This window comes from Seriola aureovittata, chromosome 2 (genome assembly GCF_021018895.1).
Source record: "Seriola aureovittata isolate HTS-2021-v1 ecotype China chromosome 2, ASM2101889v1, whole genome shotgun sequence".
Taxonomy (NCBI): Eukaryota; Metazoa; Chordata; class Actinopteri; order Carangiformes; family Carangidae; genus Seriola; species Seriola aureovittata.
Window position 1 is genome coordinate 29,928,488 of NC_079365.1, and position 23,310 is coordinate 29,951,797.

The 23,310-nt window shown below is 41.3% G+C and overlaps 2 protein-coding genes across 2 annotated transcripts; both read left to right on the plus strand.

Moving 5' to 3' along the window:
- The first annotated feature begins 984 nt into the window (after nucleotides 1-984).
- Nucleotides 985-10,927, plus strand: pigu (phosphatidylinositol glycan anchor biosynthesis, class U). The gene is made up of 12 exons (XM_056363988.1): nucleotides 985-1,127; nucleotides 2,407-2,471; nucleotides 3,306-3,365; nucleotides 3,596-3,658; nucleotides 3,983-4,092; nucleotides 4,764-4,864; nucleotides 5,050-5,147; nucleotides 5,262-5,416; nucleotides 6,412-6,555; nucleotides 7,280-7,404; nucleotides 7,803-7,945; nucleotides 8,166-10,927. The coding sequence occupies exons 1-12, from the start codon at nucleotides 998-1,000 to the stop codon at nucleotides 8,277-8,279; spliced, it is 1,308 nt and encodes a 435-aa protein (XP_056219963.1). The 5' UTR covers nucleotides 985-997; the 3' UTR covers nucleotides 8,280-10,927.
- Nucleotides 10,928-12,076: 1,149 nt separating this feature from the next.
- Nucleotides 12,077-23,310, plus strand: mcm2 (minichromosome maintenance complex component 2). Its single transcript, XM_056365136.1, has 19 exons — nucleotides 12,077-12,179; nucleotides 13,752-13,945; nucleotides 14,035-14,207; nucleotides 14,542-14,669; nucleotides 14,766-14,904; nucleotides 14,998-15,095; nucleotides 15,374-15,495; nucleotides 16,313-16,655; nucleotides 16,798-16,989; nucleotides 17,627-17,720; nucleotides 17,867-17,945; nucleotides 18,739-18,910; nucleotides 18,994-19,120; nucleotides 20,047-20,159; nucleotides 20,791-20,955; nucleotides 21,317-21,391; nucleotides 21,516-21,698; nucleotides 21,941-22,096; nucleotides 22,447-23,310. Exons 1-19 carry the CDS (start codon nucleotides 12,174-12,176, stop codon nucleotides 22,555-22,557), a joined length of 2,670 nt encoding a protein of 889 aa, XP_056221111.1. The 5' UTR covers nucleotides 12,077-12,173; the 3' UTR covers nucleotides 22,558-23,310.

A 23,310-nucleotide genomic window follows, 5' to 3' on the forward strand; every position in this document is an offset into this window, starting at 1 on the left:
CTTTAATATCTTATTTATGTTGTGAAGCCTGATTGATATTGTAATGTTATGTGTTTGTGTTTATTATTTGGTTTGTTTAGTGTGACTTAGTGTGTTAAGTTTGATCTGTGTTTATTGTTTTGTCTTCTGGTTATTTATGTCATGTTTTTGTTCAATTAAAAAAAAGTTTTAATGAGGTGTGACTCCTTTTTATTTGGTTATTGTTATTTGTATGATTATCATCGTTTTATTTATTTATTTATTTTTAAATCTGTATGCTGTAAACTGGTTAAATAATACAAGACAAACAATACAAAAAATTCCAGAAAAACATTCTGATAATAAAGTGAAATCAAATCAAATTAAACGCTGTCCATGTCTACGCTTCATAATGGCTCTAATTACTCTGACTCCTAAATATCCCAGTTGTTGAAAAAAACACAAGAATTAATTGTAATGTGAGTGAATTTTGTTTTAATAAAACAAAGGTATCCCTAGCGGAAAACAGTGTTTACTGTTGTCTAACTTTACAGAGCTTAATTGTGTTTTGATCCAACACATAAAGAGCCCTGGTGAAAACATGGTCAGGTTTTATGGTTCCGCTTTGCAAAAAAAGAAAAAAGAACGAACAACGAAAAACAAATAATGATTAATACATTAATTGCTTAATTTTTGTCTACTGACTGTACAAGGAGGGTGAGGCATCTAAACATAACAAAAAAATAAATGAACAAATAGTTAAAAAGCAACTCCAAAAACAGAGAAAGGAAAAATTAACACAAACTCACAAGTCCAAGTTAGAAACTACTAACTGATAAATTAAAAAATTGTTGAAATTAAATCAAAATCAATTATTCTAAATACAGCTAATAATATGATAATAATTTGACACCGATTAGTGGTCGTCATTTTATTTGTTTCTTTGTTTTCGTGTGATTCCGATCGGTTTGGCTTATGCAATAAAAGACTACATTTCCCATCGTCCCTCTCGCAGGGTGGAGAGGACTTCCTTGTCAAGATGGCGGCTCCTTTGACTCTACTCCTGCTTGTAGCAGTTACGGTCCGAGCCGCTCTTTTCAGATCCAGTTTAACGGAACTAATTTCGGAGAGGGTGGAGGTGGTGTCACCGTTGACCGCCTGGAAGAGAGGTAAGCGGGGGTTCGGAAGCTTTTTGGGGCCTTTTTTTGTCGCTGAGACGCTGCTCCGGTTGCCTCCTCGCCTCGGCGCTGTCACCCGGTAATTGAATGAAGTCAGTAACGTCAAACCGGTTTAGCTACAAACATTTGAATCTGCGGTTGAAAAAAGATCGTTATAGATTTAATAGAGAAGGTTGGTGAAGTTATTTTTTTTCTGTCGTTGTTTCTGATGGAGGTTTCTTCACTGTGTTTGGATTCTCTGGTTCAAAGATGTTGGTGCATCAACCGGCGTCACCGGGGGTCTGTACCGGGCTGAGATGAGATGAGAGGCTGGTTCCCCCCCTATTTTAACCCGACCACAACCTCACTCCTAACCGCAACCAGTTAACTGCCCAGTAGCCCCGGGTTTACTCCACATTATCTGGGTCACAACTAGGGGCGTAACACACAAATCTGCCCCCCGGTGCACAGGCAGTGTATGTGTGGGCCCCCTCGTCCGTTTAATAACTCCTTAAAACACATGTACACTACATACTACACAAGCATAAGCCCATGCATTTGTAGTAGTTATCATGGCAATCAGTAATAAAGTGTTAAATGAAGTTAAACTGAGCTTGAGGAATATTACAAAACATTTTTTACATGACAGTTTGTAGGTGTTTATTAAACCCTGAGCATAAGACAAAGATACGTCATCCTACTCTGATCCCTACACTCAGAAAGGATTTCATAAAAATGTAATATCTCATTGGTATAATGTTTTATTTGCAGATTTAAGATGAAATAGTTTCCAAGAAGAGAGGCCCGGTCTGTTGCAACACAGACGCAGCATCGTAAAACTTTAGAAATGATCAATGATGACAGATGAAATAGGCAGAGTGAGTATTCAAACTGAACCCAGCTATCACTCTCAAACTGACGGACTGATCGTGAGAGGGATCGTCAGCTTAGATAAGAACTCAGTCTGAGTTATGGAGGTTATCAGGATTACTTCCAGCAGGAAAACTCAGCTGCGGTGCTTCACTTTGAAGAGAGTCTGTGGCTGTTTGTTGGTGAACACTGAGGTTTTTGTATAAAGGGACAGTCGCTCTCTCACATACACATGAGCTACTTGTGTGAATCGCAGTGAAACACCACAGCTCTTCATGAATTGTTCATTAGGCAGTTGCAGCAGGAAGTTGCATCATTAAAGCGGAGGCTGTAGCTGCTTGTATTGAGGGAAGGGATGTGTTATGACGACCACAGCTGGAGGGTGAAAATGTGTTTGGGTGACATTTTGTTTTGTTTGCAGTGGTTGAAGGTTTGGCTCTGCTCGATTTGGGAGTCTCACCGTACTCTGGAGATGTTTTCCATGAGGTGAGAGGTCAACACACACACACACACACACACACACACACACACACACACACACACACACAGCTGCTTTTAAAGCACTTAATGATCCAGCATACACTCTGTCTCACGTGCTTAAAATCTATGAACCAGTGCGGCTGCTTAGCTTTTAGCTTTTAGCCACTGCAGCAGTCTGCCTGACGACTGAGAACAGCTGGAGCTGCTGAAATCTTTAAACATACGACCTCTTCAGCCTGGTTCATAGACGTTACTCACTTTGTTATTCACTTATTTTATTCTATCTATGTTGTAAATTCTACACTATTAAATGTATTTTATATTTTATTGTTATTGATAATATATTTAAAATATTGATAAATTATTTTAAGCATTTAAAAAATATTCTCGACCAATTTTTGTCCAGCTTTTATCTAACCGTAATTTTTATTATTATTATTATTATTATTGTTATTATTATTATTATTATAGCTTGTAAAATTTACTGTATTTCATTGTCATTTTTATCAGCGTTGTTTTTTTGTTGTATCAATAACTTGTGAAACACTTTGAGCTGCACTAACTTGTATGAAAGGAGCTATACAAATAAAGTTGATTGATTGATTAATGACATTTATGACCAAGGGGGTAATTTCCACTATGACTGGGGGAGGGGGCTTGTTTCCCACTATACACAACCTGTACGCCGTCCAACAGTCACACTTACTGTTTTGTTGCTTATAAGTCAAATGTAGAGGAAGTGACAGTGTAAATAGTTTTAGTTAAACATGTTAATTTGACCTGAGCGTGCACCTGACACACAAACACACTAATCTCTCTGATACTCTGTTTTCTCCTCAGACTCCTCTCATCATTTACCTCTTTCACTTTGTGGTGGACTTCGCAGAGGTGACATTCATGGTGAGTGGGACGACAGAAAACATCCGTCTCATGTGTTTATAAGAGACACGCTGGTCTGAATACTCTTCATATGATCCAGTGTGAAAACCAACAAACATTTCTTTTCTTTTCTGAAATGGAATAAAATGACATTTTAAGCCTTTGAGTAAAAAATAAAAAAACAGAATGAGATGCAAATCCCTTGGATTTTCTTTGAGAGACTCAGTTGCTTCTTTGTCGTGTCTCTTCAGTTGGCGGATGTGATCACTGCTGTGGCGCTCTACATGGCAGTGAAGGACTACAACAAACAAGTGGTAAGAAAATAATAGAATGTGCAGATGAAATAATCAAAAACTATATTTGATATTAAATAGAATCGTGCAAAAACTCAATATTATCATTTACTATCAGCTCCTGAGTAAATGATTGTTGTGTATGGACAATTTTCCATTTTCAACTCTATTTCCCAGCACTACTGATAAGAAATGTTATTACAAACAGATTTATAATTGGCAATTAGAAGTAGCTGAAATTCTTATATTGTGTGTGATTTTGTGTTTTGTTTCGTAGCCCTGGCTGCGTTGTGTTTCCCCGTTGTTATGGTAACGGTGTTTGATGTGCTGTTGATGCTGTTTCAGTTCAGAAAGCAGAAATATGCCCTGGAGGCCGACCGCTACCCCCACGACTGTCTGGAGCTCATCAGAAGCCCCAAAGAAATGTACTACATCCCTCTGAAAGTCGCCATGTTGTGAGTACCACGAACACGAGACGCACTCCTTCACAGCAGCGATGAGGCGACACAATATTATGTGTCAGTCGGATCAGACGTCTGTAAAAAAAACCAAAAAAAACCTGTGTTCAGTCAAACAACAGAGAAAATTAAAAACAATCCTGCACAGTCGTTAGCCTGCTGATGAATGAGGCAGCGTCTCTTTATCTTCTTATGTAAGTGAGGATGTTTTGAAAAAGTAACTGTTTGCAGCAGAATACGCTCGAAGCAGATTTCCATCATCATTAAAAAATAAAAAAACAACTTGGTAAAAGGGTTTGGTTCAGACTCCAGGGACGTCTTGTTCCGCTGTCTGCCAGAAAAGATGCATTTCTTCCACCTTAGTCTTTTGCCTAAAGGCTTAATGAAGCCTGAACAACCACAGAGGAAATATTGTTGTATAATTTGTCCAAATAAACCACATAGTGAATAATCTGTGACGAATATTTGCATAAATGTGAAGTAAAAAAGTTCATAACTCATCGTTCTAATATCCACTACAGAGACATGAAGGATTACTGTGAACTTTCATATAGTCATGGTTGTTAGACTTTCATAAACCCGTGTATGTGTGTGTGTGTGTGTGTGTGTGTGTGTGTGTGTGTATTATAATATACAAAATATATTCTTATATTCATTCTTCTTCACAGTTATCTGTTGAACCCGTTCACCATCTTGTCCTGTGTCGCCAAGTCGACCTGCGGCCTGAACAACGCCGTCATCGCCCTCTTCATCCTCTCTACGATAAAAGGTACAGTCTGATTTAATGACAGGATTATTCCGGCACATGGTTTGGATCCATGAAAAGAGACTTTTAAAAGCTTTTACTGTCTAAAATATTACATTTAGTTTTCAGGCATCTTGATAAAAATACCTGCAACAGAAAAGTGATCGTTTGATGGATTTGATTTGGGTGATTCTGTGTTTGTGTTGCAGGAAATGTTTTGCTCAGTGCCATATTTCTGTCCTTGGCCACGTATCAGTCCATCTACCCTCTGACTCTGTGCGCTCCAGCGCTGCTGTACCTGATGCAGGTACGTTGTGTTTCTTCTTTTCTTCTTCCTGTTCCTTTGTCCTTCCTCAAAGATCTGAATGTCGTTTTGTGGATTTGTGTGAATCAGTTTCTCTCTCTGTCTCTGTTTCTCCAGCGTCAGTACATCCCTGTGAACTTTCGGCGGACCAGCTTCTGGTGGTTCATCGCTCAGTACGCCTTCATGTACCTGGGCAGCCTGTTCGTCATCGTCGGCCTCTCCTTCTTCCTGCTCGGCTCCTGGGACTACCTGCCCTCCGTCTACGGCTTCATGTGAGTGCAGAAAAGAAAGTGAAAGTCTAAAGGCAGCCTGGGGAGCTTTTGACCTTTTAATAGGGCAGTTAATGGAGCAGTTTTTTATTTTTATTTGATTATTTTATTTATTATTTTTATTTCATTTTAAGCAGGTTTTTAATCGTTTTCGGGTTTTCCACGATATCTCAGTAACACCTCGACGGAACTTCTTCAAATTTGGCACAAACATTCACGAGGAGTCAAGGATGAACTCATTAGATTTTGGTGTTCAAAGGTCAAAGGTCAAGGTCGTGGTGAACGCGACATCTCTGTAACGTCTTGAGGGAACTTCTACACATTTGGTAAAAACACTCACCTGGACTCGAAGACGAACTCACATTTGACAAAATGAAATAAAAAAAAAAAATGAAACTATGACAAAATTTCAAACAAACGGTTGATATTTTATGTGACTCTGGATAAACAGGGATGTAACCAAAAGGTGGTAATTGTAGTTTTTAAATGAGTGGTTCCTCCTTTGGTTTGTCACAGATATAGAAACACACAGGAGGCAGGAGACAGTTTACACACAAGTAAACATGGATGTAAACAATGCAGGTTTCAGTGAGGAAGGAAATACACTCAACACGTTTGTTAGATGTCAGGGTTTGTGCTGATTCGGTGTTTTCTGATTCTCGTCTGACTCTCAGAAGAATCCAAAGTGAGTCCGTCCGCTGTGAAATCACCTGCTGAGACTGTGACCGCCGTCACAATAAAGTTCTCGCCCGGAAAATCCTGTTCCCCATCCGGCAGAGAAAATCAAGCCCTAACCGAGGAAATACAAATACAATGACATCATGTTCAGACTCATTTTAAAGCCTCATTAGACGGTTATAGCCGCTTCCTCTGAACAGCTTTACAACTCGAACTCAAAATGATCACACCTCCAGTAAATGTCTCCGGCTCCTGCAGCGTTTCCGGTCTGTGTGTCGTCCCGGTGTGACAGTGTCTGTTTTCCGTCCCCCTCCCTCCAGTCTGTCGGTACCAGACCTGACCCCCAACATCGGCCTCTTCTGGTATTTCTTCGCCGAGATGTTTGAACACTTCCGCCTCTTCTTCCTCTGCGTCTTCCAGATCAACGTTTTCTTCTACACCATCCCTCTGTCCATCAAACTCAAGTAAGTTGTATTCCTCCTAGCGGGTTGACCACAGCCACCTCAAACTTGGTCAGACGATACCTCAGACGCTGATGATCCTTTATTGTGAAAATTGTCAGATTACATATGTGGGCATGTCTGTGGCGGTGTGGTGAATTTCACAAGAGGAAGTTGTTGTAACTCCATTATACATTGTCCAATCCAATGGTCAAAAAATGCTTTCTATCCCGATGATGCTTCACTGTGAAAATTGTGAGTTTTTGTTAAACGCCGTGGCTGTAGTGGTGAATTTCGATGTTTCGCCATGAAACAGGAAGTTGTTATAACTCCAGCACACATTGTCACGTTTTACAGTTCGATGTACTCCTCCACCACCCTGACCACAAACTTGATCAGAAAATGCTAAAGACTTTGTTGATGCCTCAGTGTGAAAACTGACACGGCGTGGCGAATTTGATGCATGCATGAAACAGGAAGTTGTTATAACGCAAATATACATCGTCCAATCTGCCTCAAACTTCACGTGTTTGACGACAGACCCACACTGAAGAATTCTGCATGGTAATATGAAGTCATAGTCATAGCGCCACCTACTAAAAACCCTTGAGTGACATCATTTGATTTAACTGACATGTTATTGGTCTGGTTTACACTTGATACACAGGAATAAAATGCACGTTGGCAAGTCACCTCCTTCTGACTCAGCTGTGCTGCTCTAATGTCAGTGTGTGTGCCTGTGTTGCAGGGAGCATCCAGTGTTTCTGATCTTCATGCAGTTGGCTGTGATCTCCATCTTTAAGTCTTACCCCACAGTGGGAGACATCGCTCTCTACCTGGCCTTCCTTCCTGTCTGGAGTCACCTGCACAGATGTGAGTTTTTAAAACACAAGATGTTCGTGCATTAAAGATCACACAGTTCACACCACGTCCTCATCAGTCCTCACCAGCTGCTTTTCACCTTTGGATGGAGGTTAAAGTGATGATTGTGGTTATTTGTCATGGGGTTGTGTGAGGTACTGATCTACAGTCAGTGTGTTACCTGCAGTAGATTCACATCAGCTCCCACTTTAGAGAAGCAGCAGCTGGGTGATGAGCTGCTGTGGACGTGTCAGCCATTATTACTTGTTACATTTACTACAAAAATAAATGATAAAAAAACGAATCGTACAACAACAAGCAATAAAACAAATGATCAGCAAAGTAACAAATATATGAATTTCTGTTGCTGTGATTTAAAACCTTCTCTCCTGGTTTCTCTCCGTGTTCAGTCTTGAGGAACATCTTCCTGGTGTCCTGCGTCCTGTTGGCCTGCTCGGCTCTGTTCCCGGTTCTCTGGCACCTCTGGATCTACGCCGGCAGCGCCAACTCCAACTTCTACTACGCCATAACTCTGCTGTTCAACGTGGCTCAGGTAGGACAGTCTGGACGGGCGCTGGGGGGGGAATTCAATTCAATTAAAGAATTACAACAGTTATGTGTGATTCTGTTTGTTTTTAAATTCATCCTTCTTTATGGTTGATGATTGATTGATTATTAAAATGTAATTAATTAAGAGTTTCTCCTCAGTTCCTGTCATTAATCGTTCAGTGAGTGAAATCGTCAGTGTCCTAATTATCTGTATTTCCCCTCAGATCCTGCTGGTGTCTGATTATTTCTACGCCTTCTTGAGGAGAGAGCACCACCTCACCTACGGCCTGTACCTGAAGAGGAAAGATGGCTCTGAGGCGACACTAGTTCTTAAATAAAACACACACACACACAGACACACACTCCTACAGTCTCTGTCAGGTAGTGACAAACTGTTCGAGGTCTCACTCTTCCTCAAAGCGAACGAACACAAATCGAGGAGGATAAAGTCTTTCACAGACGAACATTAACACAGAACGTGTGTCTGGTACAACTTCATATGCAAACGAGAGAACGACATCACACACGACACACACATGCAGATGTTGCAGATGTAGAAATCCGACTCCTGCCGTGTGAGACAGCAACTCAACATCATTATCCTCTTTTCACATTCTCTTCTGAAGGGCTCTTATTTTGAAGCCTCGCTCCAACTGGGAACCTTTGCCTGTGGGGGCTGCTTTTATTTTGAAGCCTCCTTCTTCCTTGCGGCCATTCTAGAAGAGTTTTATTTTGACACTCTGTTTATCCTGCAACATCCATCATGGAGAGCTTTTATTTTGAAGTACCAACTCTCATGCAGTGTCCCTCTAGAAGGATTTTATTTTGAAGTCTTTTTCCTCTTTCAACACCCAGAAAAATCCTAAAACTGGGAAAATTCCCGCTGATGTGATGACTCCTGATAGTCTCCAGCTGTCCCACTCACATTTATCATTTGTGTTTCATGTTTATTTGATCACCTTTGTGTTGACACTGGTTTCCATAGTGGCGGGAAAGAGGAAGAGGAAAAGAGTTCCTTAAGGAGTCCTACAAATGTCCGTTCATCTCTTTGTCTTTATCTCTCTCACCGCTTTCTTACTGTTTGCCTTTCACTCGGTTTATTTTACACTCTCTGCTCATTAATTAACATCACATGATCAGTGTTGCATCTCACTCAAACCAGTACTAACCTCATTATGGTACATACAACATGACACTAAGTGGGACGGTGAACGCTTCACTCAACCCCGGACAGTTTGTTTTTCTACTAAGATGGAGCACGTCGGACAAAGACAACAGTGAATGTTTTAAACAACTGAAGTGCTCACGTTCAGGATCTGTGGAGACTTTATTTTATTTTTTTGTACCAAGTAAAACAAACCGCTGCTGCAGTGGCCTTGTGTTTGCTACATGTCAAAACTACAGCTTGATAAGAAGTTTTCACAAAGGCCACAGTTTCAGTCAGTAAGGAAAGTTTGGGCTCATAACGTGGCAACAAGCTAAACAGTAAAGTTTCATGTCACTGTGTTTTCTCTGTTGTTACAAGCTCAAAACTTACACCAGAAAGCAGATAATCTTTTTTTATTTCCTAAAATGTCAAACGTTTTCTTAAAGTTTATTATGTTCAAGTCAAGCTCATACCTGCCATCCTCTGCAACTTTATACAAATGCAACTAAAACACTTTTTGCCGGTGGAGTGTGTCTCAAATCCAAACCACACACTACAACTCACTGCCAGTATATTCCCGCTCTTTTAGCTCTGTTTTTGGTCTCCACCAGAAACATCTGTCTCGCCACCGACTGCTGTTTATTTTGATTTCCTTTTTGACAGTTGTGAGCAGCTCTACTATTTCCTCTTGGGAGAAAGTGTCGATCAACAGCACCTAGAAATCATCTGCCCTGGTATCTGACCATTTTGAATACACATGATTTTGTCACATCTCCAGTGTGAACACGTTACATACTCAAACCATGCTCAGAGTTAGTCTGTAGTTTGGATTTGGGACAAGCTGTCTCTAATGTTTTCCCATCTTTGCGTGTGATATTTGATCACTTCTCTCCTCAGAAAATCATGCCAAAAAAACAACAACAAAAAAAAACTACTACTTCAAAATCCTCCCTAAAATAAGCCTTAAACACTCAGAAGTGTTGTCATAGCAACTTAAAGATTGTTTTCTGCATATACATATGTGATGTTATTTTATGTTACTCTGTGGTCACTGATCTTATGCAATCCAGTACAACTGTTAATCTCATAAAGTCTGCTTTTATATCATTGTCAGTTAAAGTTGTGCTGGACTGCATTATATCAGGAGGTGTTTCTAATATTCTGCCCCTCATGTTGAAGGCTGTGACCTCAGTAATAAATATATAATTTACCTTTTTCACCGAGGACAGTGTCAAAAACATTAAAAAAAATTAAAAAAAAATATATATATACATAAAAGTGGACTTTATGACAGATCAGTTGTATTAGATTGTACAGGTTTACCTAATGAAGTGGACATTGATATGAAGTCTCCATGTGAAAATGATGATTTAAGTAACAACAAATTTCGGAAAATACTCATATATCGACCTCCATGTAAAATCTGACTAAGCAAAGACAAAAGTCCTGTATGAAATCATATTAACTGTCAAACTCAAACATAGATTACAGTTGCTTTCTTTGTGATTTGTGTTTATTAAACCACTCATCTGTTTCAGCAGAAGGTTGATGAGGCCATTTTGATACCAATGAGTGAAAAAGTAATTTGTGATATTTATTTATTTGCTAGACTGAAAACTTTGCAAAAAGATTTAAATTTTTTTCTTTTCTTTTTTTTTTTTTTAAATTATTATTTGAGAATAAAGAGGAGATCTTCTGTTTTTGATACTGTAAATATGAATGTTTTGTTTTGTTACAGATATTAAAGTGCAGGGTTTGAAAGGGACGATGCTATACTGTATTTGATGAATGAGTGAACATGTCATAAATGATGATTATTAAACCTGAGGTGTTGGTTTAGTCCTGCTGTCTGTTTTGAAATATCAGACAATGTAAGTTAATAATATTATATCACATTGCATATCAGGGATGAACAGTGATGTCACAGGACAAATAATAAAGCATTTCCCTAATTTCATATTTTAATACACATTAAAAATAGGAATCGTAAAAAGAATTTATAAATTAACTTATAATCTATCAATAAATACTTCAGATTTAAAAATGGATTTACAAAAAAAGCATAAAACTCTCATTAAATAAACCATTTAGTAATACATTTATTAATTCATGAATAAGCTAAATGACTAAGCTAATCAATTAGCTAATAGGAAAAGGAAAAGCAGCTGGAAAAAGGAAATGGAAATTGAAGAGGGATTCCTGGTGTGTATTCCCATTTTTCAATGAAAGTTTTATGTTGTTTTTGTAAATCAATTTTTAAATCTTTAGTATTTATTGATGAATTAATCGTCCATTTATGAATTTTTTTTACAATTCCAATTTTTAATGCCTATTAAGATACGAGATTAAGGAAATGCTTTATTACTTTCCTTGTGACATCACTGGTCCTGCATATATCTACTCAGCATTTCAAATTAAAATCAGGTTTAAGACCAGAAATATTCCATGCATTTATTAATCAGAGCAGGAAAGTGTACTTGATCGTTCTCTGGGTTGTGACTCAAAAAGGTTGTGAACCACTGATATAAGCTACTGCTGCTTTGGAATTTTATATTTATATATATATATATTATATATATATATATATATGTGTATATGTACGGTGTCTGTATGTTTGTCTTGAAATGTTTGTTGATTCATTTTGTTTTTAAAACGCAGAAGAACAGGAGAAACTGTTTGAGCCGTTTCCTCTCAGTGAAGTGAGGCCATGAGTGGATTTGAATGCGGCCCAAACGTTCCCGGGAAAAAAATTACGTCACAAACTCTGCCCCTGCGCTCTCGGTCAGAGAAGGGTGCGTTTGTTTCACAGTAGCAGCACGCACCGCTTTAATTCTTTGGCGTCACTGTGACACTGGCTGAACGAGCCTCACTGAGCGCGCGAATAGAACCAAACGCACTGTTCTCTAAGTCCCCGCCTCTTTACAGGGGACTGGCCAACCGGGAGGCAGAACGTCAGCGTCTTAATCGAATATTCATTACTTTTCGCGGGCTTTGAGTATCACGTGGTACGTTTCGCGCGAAAAGCGACTCCCGGCAGGAAGAAGAAGTTTCCACACAAGAGGCAGAGACAGACAGACGCGCAGCGATGGCGGTGAGTGAAAACAATAAAAAAAACGGAGAAAAAGAGTCGATTCTTGTTTTAATTTGTCAACTGAAGGAGCAACAAGTTAAATAATACAGATAATATGTGTTTGTAGTTGTTATAGTGAATAACATTTGACGTTCGTAGTTTTATTGCGACAAAACAATGGACGACGGGGGGTGAAAGTCAGACTGTTTCTGTCAGAAAACTGAATTAAAAAGCTTTAAAACGCTTGAAAAGTTTAAATCTGCTCAGTCTGACGTTTATCTGTTGCATATGTTTTGATTATGTTCTCGTTGTTAAAGAAAAGCAGACCTGCCATGTGGCTGTCAGAGCTTTGTCCTGCTAAGTTAAACAAAGGCAAAGTGCCAGTTCAGATCTATTCATTTAAAATCTATGGTTCAAACGCCTGTGGATCAAAAGCAAATAAATTAGAAATTGAATAGATATTAGAGAATAACAGATAAGACACACGAAACATGTTTAAACCACCAGCAAAATGTGTCTAATGTAGAAAAGAGCTTCTCATGTGGCGACCTTTACTGTTATTGAGTCGGTGACTAATTATAATTCTCCATCTTACATTATTACAGCAGCAGCTGCCAGTATTATTACTGTTGTTGTTGTTGTTGTTGTTATTACAGTTTCTTGCATCTCTTTCTGTTATCATGGCACGTTTTTCTCAGGGATTTAACCACGTTAAAGAGAGAGAGTAAAACAACTCTAAAGACAAACAGGAAACACAAATATTTCTAATGAAAAGATGCTATTGAGAAGGTAAAATGACCTTTGAGGCCCTTTTTAAAGTTAGTTGGTAACTTTGTGGATGACTGTCAGTTCAGCCTTTATTATGAAATATAAGAAATACTATAACTTTAAAAAGTACTTCACATTTTGCAGAATGGGCAGTTTGAGTGTTATATTATTATATTATTTTATTACTATTGCTTATTCGTAAACGTTTTAATGTTGATTCTTGTACACTGGGTTTGTTGCCTCATATTTTATAATCTGAACATTTGGTTTTAATGTAAAGTCTTAATCTGCAATGTAATTAGCAACTGTCGAAATATTTATCTTTATATGAGGACAAGTAAATCTGTTAAATAGCATCATATAAAAATGCGTAAATAAAGTGAAATTACCTCAAAACTGTACTTACAGTACTTGAGAAAATTTACTTAGTTATTTTCCACCATAAATAACAATGGTTCCATGTTCTCAATGAATCATCTGCATTTAAAGATACAAACATGTTGAATTTTAGTTAATGAAACACAAAATAAAAACAGTTATTGATCTTTTTTAAAGCCAGGAAGTCAATGTAAGTTCTTGTCTGTAAATTCTTATGACTTGCATTTTGACAAAAACAAAGACACTAAAAGGGTTTCGATTTAAAAAAACAAAAAAAAAACCAAAAAAAGCTAAATACAATTAGTTATAATAAATAAAGATTAAAAAAAAAACCTGTAAATTCAATTAAAATAAAATCAACAAAAAAACTAGAATCATACTTTTAATTTGAAAAGACTGGTTTTGAAATAAAAATTAAAAAAAGAGTAATGTGTTTATTTTCATCAGGATTCCTCTGAGTCGTTCCACATGGCCACCAGCCCCAGCCGAGCCTCCAGGAGAGGAGACCTGACGTCCAGCCCCGGACGAGACCTGCCGCCCTTCGAGGATGAGTCGGAGGGGCTGCTGGGGGACGCGACCCTGCCCGGAGAGGAGGAGGAGGACGGAGACGGGGAGGAGCTGATCGGGGACGGGATGGAGAGGTGAGGACGGGCGATGGATTTGTTCTAAATTGCAAATATCATATTAAGTTTTTTGTTCAGATACCAGATGAACTCCTCTCTCTGTTCAGGGATTACCGTGCCATCCCGGCGCTGGATCAGTACGAGGCGGAGGGTTTGGACCTGGATGACGAGGATCTGTCGGAAATGTCGCCTGGAGCCCGAGCCGCCGCCGAGGAGGCCATGAGGAGGAGGGACAGGGAGCAGGGGATCAGCGGGCGGCTGAGGAGAGGACTGCTCTACGGTGAGGGGAATATTTATGTATTTAAAGTGACTGAGGACAGAAGATCCACCTAGAAATGATAGAAACAAGACTGTTTATAACTGCAGAACCTGCCGGAGGATCATCCCATTTTTAAGTTTTCTCCAGTATCAGTGTGATCTGATGATCTGATGATGATGCATCAGAAACAGGAGCAGCTAATGGCTAAATCGACAAGTTTTGATGTTTTTAATTCACCAAAATGTAAACAAATATAAGTTTAAAAGAAAGCTAAAGTTGTAGCCTGATGCTATCTCTCAGCAGACAGGTGTGAGGGCGAGAATAAATAACTTTTTTTTATTTTGCCGTTATCCAGACAGTGAAGATGAGGATGACGAGCGCCCGGCGGCTCGGCGAAGGCGACTGGCTGAGCGGGCAGCAGAGGGCGTCGACGGAGAGGAGGAGGAAATGATAGAGAGCATCGAGAACCTGGAGGACATGAAGGTTTGTGATGCTGCTGGTGTAATAAAATAATGATGATGCAGCGTTTCAGGTTCCAGCTGCGGTAGAGACTCTTAACGATATTTTCCCGCCCTGCAGGGCCACACGGTGAGGGAGTGGGTTTCCATGGCGGCTCCCAGGCTGGAAATCTACAACCGCTTCAAGAACTTCCTGCGGACCCACGTGGACGAAAACGGCCACAACGTCTTCAAGGAGAAGATCAGCGACATGTGCAAAGGTAGCTCAGCTCTTGAAATGTAAGGACACTTAAATAAATCTTTGTCGTGGACACGTGACTGATGTCTGGTTCGGATCTGATCTGTCATTCCAGAGAATAAGGAGAGTCTGGTTGTGAACTATGAAGACCTCGCAGCCAGAGAGCATGTTTTGGCCTATTTCTTGCCTGAGGCTCCGACTGAGATGTTGAAGGTGATTTTATTTATTTATTCATACACACAGTGAAGAGGAGACAATTTTAAATGTATTATTCCAAATTATTATTCCTATTTTTCCAAATCCTTCCCTCTGAGAACTTCCTGTTTTTGACTACAAACCATTAAAGGTGCTTTAAAAATCAGCTGTTCCTCCTCTTGGTTCGTTTGTAAAAGTCTGAACCAGCTGAACCGAACAACAGTTTGTCTTAATGACCTAAATCAAATGTAAGATCCATGAAAACAAACCTGCACGTGTCTCCGTCCTTTCATCAGGTGTTTGATGAAGCGGCTAAAGAGGTGGTGCTCGCCATGTACCCGAAATACGACCGCATCGCCCACGAGATCCACGTCCGCATCTGCAACCTGCCGCTGGTCGAGGAGATCCGCTCCCTCAGGTGATACTTTACTTTCACCACATCTGTCTGCTGCGTGTGTACAACATCTGTCCTGTCTAATGCAGACTGGCCGGCTCCAGTGTTGTTGTATTATTTAATTACTGTTGCTGAAAAACGTTTTAATGTTGAGGTGGAGCTAATTTAAAATACTATTATATGTTGGTTTGGTCGCATCATATTTTATAATGTGAACATATAATGTGACCTCCGGAGCTCAGTCGGGGCTCTACCGGCTCTGTGGCGTCCTACACGTGGAACTTTTTGATGTCCACAGGGAAAAGTGACTCCGCCACAGTCCAGGGCCTCAGCTGCACGGCGCTGATGCACCTTTTGCCATTTCCTCTGCTCGGTGGGGGCTACACCGTGTATATGGATCATTTTTAGCCCCACCCTCCTCCAGGACTTGGCCAAGAGGAACATCGGCTGTTGAGGGACGTTCAGGAGAAATCGTGTTGGTTTTCCGCAGACTCTGAAGGATGATCTGCCCAAAGAGGCTGAGGGGGGAGATTTGCGGTGGAGTAGGAAGGACAAACTCCTGTTCAGAGAAGTGACCCCCCCACTACCACCTGCATGCCCGCCTTCTACGACAGTGAAGGATTAAGACTCAGGCGCTTCAGTAAGAGGTGCCATGATGTCGGCGTCTCAAGAGTGAGGACAGCTGTTTATTGCAGGAAGTGTCAGGTCCCTCTCTGTCTGCTTCCCTCTGTGGCACCATGGACATCTATGCTGTGTGCCAACTGCAGCGTTTTCAGATTCAGCTTTTCTTCTCTTTACAAACGCTTCATCCTCCTCTTCTCCTCCTCCTCCTCCTCTCCAGGCAGCTCCACCTGAACCAGCTGATCCGGACCAGCGGCGTGGTGAGCAGCTGCACCGGCGTCCTCCCCCAGCTCGGCATGGTCAAGTACAACTGTAACAAGTGTAACTTCGTGCTGGGGCCGTTCTTCCAGTCCCAGAACCAGGAGGTGAAGCCGGGCTCCTGTCCCGAGTGTCAGTCCCTGGGGCCCTTCGAGATCAACATGGAGGAGACGGTGTACCAGAACTACCAGAGAATCACCATCCAGGAGAGTCCTGGTAAAGTGGCCGCCGGCCGCCTCCCGCGCTCTAAAGACGCCATCCTGCTGGCCGACCTGGTGGACAGCTGTAAGCCCGGAGACGAGATCGTGAGTCTGTTTTTTAAAAAGTTAAAAGTGTGACTTTACTTTTTCATCAGCAGATGTTTGAATCTTCACCTCAGTGGAAAATAAGAGTTCTCTCTCTCTCTCTCTCTCTCTCTCTCTCTCTCTCTCTCTCTCTCTCTCTCAGGAGCTGACGGGCATCTACCACAACAACTACGACGGCTCTCTGAACATGGCGAACGGCTTCCCGGTGTTCGCCACCGTGATCCTGGCCAATCACGTCACCCGGCGAGACGAGGGCGTCGCCGTGGCCGAGCTGACGGACGAAGACGTCAAGGCCATCGTCGCCCTGTCCAAGGACGAGCGCATCGGAGAGCGGGTGAGGAGTCGGACACAGACGTTTCATACACGAGTAAAAGTTCAAGGACTAAAATTGCAAAAGTCTGTCGAATAAATCAGAAACATTAAATCTAATCTCATCTTTAAAGTCGGCGCAGACGACACGTCCTCCTCCGGTCAAAGGTGTTTTTATTCCCACAAAATTAGTAATAAGAAAAGGTTTTATTGTCTGTCACAAGACGAGAGAAAAGAGTAAGAACATTTTTAAACTGAGAAAAGATGATGAAATTATATCCGAGTTTCATCTTTTTAACTTGAGCAGACATTAGTTTTCTACTTAAGATTTGATTCGTCCTTAGCTGAGGGAGTTACTTAAGGTTGTAAACTTCTACAGTTTCCATGGAGACCGTTTGTTTGCTGTTGTGATGGTTATCGTCTCACTCAGTTGGCCAGAAGAAAACTTTACTTCACTGACTTTAAGTGTAAAACGAAGACGAGGAGAAAAACCTTAAATATTTGAGTGAACATTATAAGGAACTTTAAGGAGAAGACTGTAATGAGAAGCCGTTTCGTGCAACAGTTTTTAAGGAAACCTAAAGTTGGACTTAAGATGCTTGGTGCACCTGGCTTCAGGTCTCTGCTGTACGGATGTTTTCTGACTGGTTTCCTGTCTGCAGATCTTCGCCAGCATGGCTCCGTCCATCTACGGCCACGAGGACATCAAGAGAGCTCTGTCGCTGTCGCTGTTCGGAGGAGAGCCCAAGAATCCAGGTACGAACGTCTGACTTCAGCTGCTTTCTCCTAATGTGCTTTAATGTCATATAGTTGCTGGTTAGAAAATATCAATCATTCATCCCAGTGTTTGTGTGTGTCTCCTCCCACTCGTCCTATAACCCCGCCCCCTCTCTCTCTCCCAGGTGGTAAACATAAGGTGCGTGGAGACATCAACGTGCTGCTGTGCGGAGACCCGGGAACAGCCAAGTCCCAGTTCCTCAAGTACGTACACATGTACCAAATAATAGGAACACCTGTCGGTATCAGGTTTCCTCTCAGTACCACAGGATGTAGATGTACAGCTAAAAACAGGTGAATGTAAATACACGTATAGAAACATTTATGTGTAAAAACCAACAATTAGCAGCAGCTTAATGTCGCAGCTCAGGTTGTAAACAAATATACAAATAGAGAAAGTAATTAAACTGACAGTGATGAGAGACGAACTCGTCCTCGTGCAATGGGTTTAAATTGAAATATATATAATTTATAGTTGAAGTGTTGCAGGGTTTAATCACATCAGTTATGAACAATGTAGAACGAGGGAAGGGCATCGTTAACGATACAGCTACTTTTGTCGATACCACTTATCGATCCGGTAATTTAACGGTACTCTTATCGGTACTTCTTGTTATTTTGTAAGAGAAAAAAAAAAAATTAAAGACAGAATTAACATTGCTTATTTTCTCATATGCACTCAATTAAGATGAAGAGAGATTTATTCTTAATTTCTCCAGTACCGAGAGCAGAACCGATATTTACTTATAGATACTCCGGTCTTTAATGTAGCCCCGGGCCCGTTCAGTACCGGGTTTCGACGCCCGTGCCTTTGTAGAAAACTAAGATCAAATTAAAAATAGATGCAATTTATTTCTGAATGAATCCGGTGGGTCAAACATCCGCAGGTGATTTCTGTTTAAAGTGTCTTTCAGCCTTCAGCTGCCGGTGGATTGAAGTCGGTGTAAAATAACAGTGAAAACCCAGAATCTGAATGATGACGTCATTTCCTCTGCAGGTACGTGGAGAAGGTGGCGAGTCGTGCGGTGTTCACCACCGGTCAGGGCGCCTCTGCCGTCGGTTTGACCGCCTACGTGCAGAGACACCCGGTCAGCCGCGAGTGGACGCTGGAGGCCGGAGCGCTGGTGCTGGCCGACCGCGGCGTCTGTCTGATCGACGAGTTCGATAAGGTGAGCGAGGCGCGGCAGGAACTAAAGCCGAAGATTTAATTTAAAAAGTAAAAGCAGGTGTCTAACCCGACCGTGTGCTCCAGATGAACGACGCAGACAGGACGAGTATCCACGAGGCCATGGAGCAGCAGAGCATCTCCATCTCTAAGGCCGGCATCGTCACCTCGCTGCAGGCCAGGTGCACCGTCATCGCCGCCTCCAACCCCATCGGTACGCGCGGCGCTCGCTTTGATTCACATCATTCAAAATCGTTTTACTTGATCCCTTAAAGTACAGATGACACGTTCTTACATCACTGCTGGTTCCTGTACAAGCCATGAGCAGCGTGGTGCGTTCAGGTGTCGGTGGGAATCTGATGTAGACTCGACTTGAAAGCCTTTATTTCATTCTGCAAAATATACAAAACAAATGAGTGTTGCTCCAGATCAAAAGAACACAAAAAGAATATTTCACTTGAATATTAAAATATTAAATATATATATAATATATTAAAATATAGCGATATTTAAAATAGCTCAGCAGATGACGGCAATCCTTGTATCATGTTCATGCTGAGCCTCTTTAATGTAGTGATCCGGCATGATTAATGGTTAATTAGTCACCTAACAAATATTTAAATACCTTCAGCTTCTCAGATGTGAAGGTTTGTTTTTGTCTTTTCTGTTTTCATGTGATGGTGAACTTGATACAACCATTTCTACATTTATACATTGATAATAAAAGCAAAAAGGAGAAGAAATTCACCGAGTCACACAGACGTTTAAAAACAAATATAACTGAGTCAATAAAGATCATAAGAAAATCTTTCTGATAAAAGCGGTTTTCAGAAGCGACTGTAAAGACGATTCTGTGGGTTTTTCTGGTTTGTGTGAAGAAAATAAAGTGTGTGTGTGATGCATTCAATGACCTTAAAACTTCAAAGTAAACCAATTCTGACAGTGAGTCTGAGGTGGAAGGTAGAGTCGAACGTCACCGAGGTTTCTGACAGAAGAACATTTATAGACCGAGCGTCTCGTCAATGAAGGAGTCAGATTCATTGATAACTTTAATGTAAATTTGTTTGTACATGAATATAATGTTTATATTTCTGTGTGCTCCTGTTGTTCTGATAAACAGCTGCTGGTGTTTTCTTGCAGGCGGCAGGTACGACCCCTCCCTGACCTTCGCCGAGAACGTCGACCTGACGGAGCCAATCGTGTCGCGTTTTGACGTGTTGTGCGTCGTCCGAGACACAATCGACCCCGTGCAGGTACACACACACCCACACACACCTACACACCTACACACCACACACACCTACACACCTACACACACCCACACACACCCACACACACCCACACACACCCACACACACCTACACACACCCACACACACCTACACACCCACACACACCTACACACCTACACACACCCACACACACACACACACACACACACGCACACACACCTATACACACCTACACACACACACACACACACACACCTATACACACCTACACACACACACACACACACACACACACACAAACACACACACACCTACACACCCACACACCCACACACACACACACCCTTCTCTTTTTATTATGGATTTAATTTAGATTTTCTAACATCCTCAAACGTACATTTACGTCCTGATTACGAAATAAACACATTTGATGGTTTGAAATTAAATTTGACCCCCAATATATCTGATAGCTGTTTTATATCAAACCAAATCTCTTGAATTTTAAACGGATCCCAAGAAGTGTGAATCCACGTTTAATACAGCCGCTTAGATTCTGTCCTCAAGAGTGAATTTAAATATAAAAATGAGTTTTCCAAGTCTGAGGAATAAAGTAGTTTCCATTTGTAATTCGTTCTTTGTCTCCCCCCGACCAGGATGAGATGTTGGCGCGCTTCGTGGTCGGCTCCCACATCAAGCACCACCCCAGCCACAAAGAAGGGGGCGTGGCCTTAGAGGAGGTGGTTCTGCCCAACTCGTCCGACGTGCCGCCGATCCCCCAGGAGCTGCTGAGGAAGTACATCATCTACGCCAAGGAGCGGGTACGAACACGCCGCTCACACACACAGTCACGTTTAAGAGGTTTCCTGTTTGTCTCTTGTGCTGCTGAAGTCACATGATCATGATCGTGTGACCAGTGTGGCTTTAAGATCAGACACCTGCTGTTTTAACCAACCAAAACTTTAAATTTATACTTTCTATGTGACTGGAGTCCAGATCTGTTTTATGATGATGCAGCTTTTTGAAAATGAACTTGATGGTTTTGAGCCTCCTTGAGTTTAGATGCAACAGTTCAATTTAAACCAATAAAATATAAAGTGGAAGCGTTTTAAGTGGGAAAATGAGGCCAAATCAGTTTTATTATTGTGTTTCCATAAATATTTTATTTTCTTGTGTCTGCAGGTTCATCCCAAACTGAACCAGATGGACCAGGACAAAGTGGCTCGCATCTACAGCGACCTCCGCAAAGAGTCGATGGTGAGTCTGAACGTTCCCTCCTCTCAGAGACTCTCAAACATGTTGTCAAATCTCCGGAAAGTGGTTTGCCGCTGCGTTCAATGGCAGTCTGGAATTTTAATGCTGGTTTCGGTGTCACGAACAGGCCACAGGCAGCATCCCCATCACGGTGCGTCATATCGAGTCCATGATCCGCATGGCCGAGGCCCACGCCAAGATGCACCTGAGGGATTACGTGCTGGAGGACGACGTCAACATGGCCATCAGGGTGATGCTGGAGAGCTTCATCGACACGCAGAAGTTCAGCGTGATGAGGAGCATGAGGAAGGTTCGTGGCTTCACAGAAAAAAATCCTACTTCAAAATATGGAATAACAAAGCTAAAAAGATCATAACAGAATCCAACTCACTAAAACATGTAAAGAATATCCTGACTTATTATTAAAGTAACTCTACGTGGCGTCGGTGGTTAAAACACGTCGTGACTCTGTTAAAAGCCTCTAAATAATGAGAAACATGATCCATGGTTTTTCATTAATCTGATGTTCTTTAACTCTGTGTTTCCGTCCAGACGTTCGCTCGTTACCTCGCCTTCCGCAGAGACAACAACGAGCTGTTGCTCTTCATCCTCAAACAGCTGGTGGCGGAGCAGGTGTCCTATCAGAGGAACCGCTACGGAGTCCAGAACGACACCGTCGAGGTGGCGGAGAAAGACCTGCACGACAAGGTAACGAGAGATCAGCTTCTCCGTCACGTAGCGTCTGTGAAGCTGCTTTCCTCAGTGTTCACGTCTGTTGTCATGTCTGAAACGTGCAACTCTGAGATGATGAAGAAAAATACATCTGAGTATAAATATTTAATTATTGATTCTATTTTATCTGTTTTTATCACTGTCTTTTATTCTGTTTTGTCTTTTCTTAATTTTATTTGTTTGCTAACGTTATAGCTTTTTAAATATATTTTATCTTATCTCGTATTTGATTTGTCTTTTTCTTATTAGCTCATCAGTCTGTGAAGCACTAACCTGTATGAAAAGAGATCTAATCATGTTCCTCCTCCCTCCTCTTCCTCCTCCAGGCGAGACAGATCAACATCCACAACCTGACGGCGTTCTACGACAGCGACCTTTTCCGCTCAAACAAGTTCAGCCACGACGGCAAGAAGAAACTGATCCTGCAGCAGTTCTAAGAGTCTGCTCCTCCCCGACCTCCTCCTGCTCCCCCTCCCTAAAATACTACTTCATGAACTCTATTTCTTTCCCAAAGTGGGTCATCGGTGTAAAGAAAAGAAAAGAGCTTGGGGTTCTCATCATGTTGAACGGAGTCACCTTTGGGTCTGAACTGATGGAAGGAAACACACACACACACACACACACACACACACACACACACACACACACACACACACACACACACACACACCACTGGAAACATCAGTCTGTACTGACCAGAAATAAATAACTGACAGAGAAGATGCACATTCAGAAAAGAGTCTGATTCTAAAGTCGCAGACAGCGTTTGCTTTAACAACCCTGATGAAAGTGAGTTTCTTTAGAGAAATGTGGAATAAAAATCAGAATCCAACTCTTCAGGTCTCAGGAACAATCAGCTGATCTTCCCTCTGTGTGTTTCCTGTCTGTGTGCCCTCAGGTGGGGCTGATTGTAAATAGATGTACATGTTTATGTCTGTGTTATTGTAGAAAAAAGGGTTTATTGTTTCACCTGTGGTTCCTCTGTCAGCAGCTGGTGTGACGGTACAGGAAGTTTCACTGACTCAGTTTTGTATTTCAAACCTTTCTTGAGAGAAATGCAGGTTTTAATGTCAGATGATTAGAAAAAAAAAACCTCAAAGTACTTAAAGAGGTTAAAACAAACCCATGTGATGTTTCTACAGTTGGATTGTAGGTGTGTTTTGATATTAAACTTGTGTTTGTTAAACATC

What these genes read in the sequence shown, in the direction of transcription:
- pigu (XM_056363988.1), top strand. Translation starts at nt 998, where the DNA reads ATGGCGGCTCCTTTGACTCTACTCCTGCTTGTAGCAGTTACGGTCCGA. An exon ending in GTTGACCGCCTGGAAGAGAG is followed by an intron (nt 1,128 to 2,406) that starts GTAAGCGGGGGT and finishes TTTTGTTTGCAG; the next exon opens with TGGTTGAAGGTTTGGCTCTG. An exon ending in CATCCTCTCTACGATAAAAG is followed by an intron (nt 4,865 to 5,049) that starts GTACAGTCTGAT and finishes TTTGTGTTGCAG; the next exon opens with GAAATGTTTTGCTCAGTGCC.
- mcm2 (XM_056365136.1), top strand. An exon ending in ATCGGGGACGGGATGGAGAG is followed by an intron (nt 13,946 to 14,034) that starts GTGAGGACGGGC and finishes CTCTCTGTTCAG; the next exon opens with GGATTACCGTGCCATCCCGG. An exon ending in TGATCGACGAGTTCGATAAG is followed by an intron (nt 18,911 to 18,993) that starts GTGAGCGAGGCG and finishes CGTGTGCTCCAG; the next exon opens with ATGAACGACGCAGACAGGAC.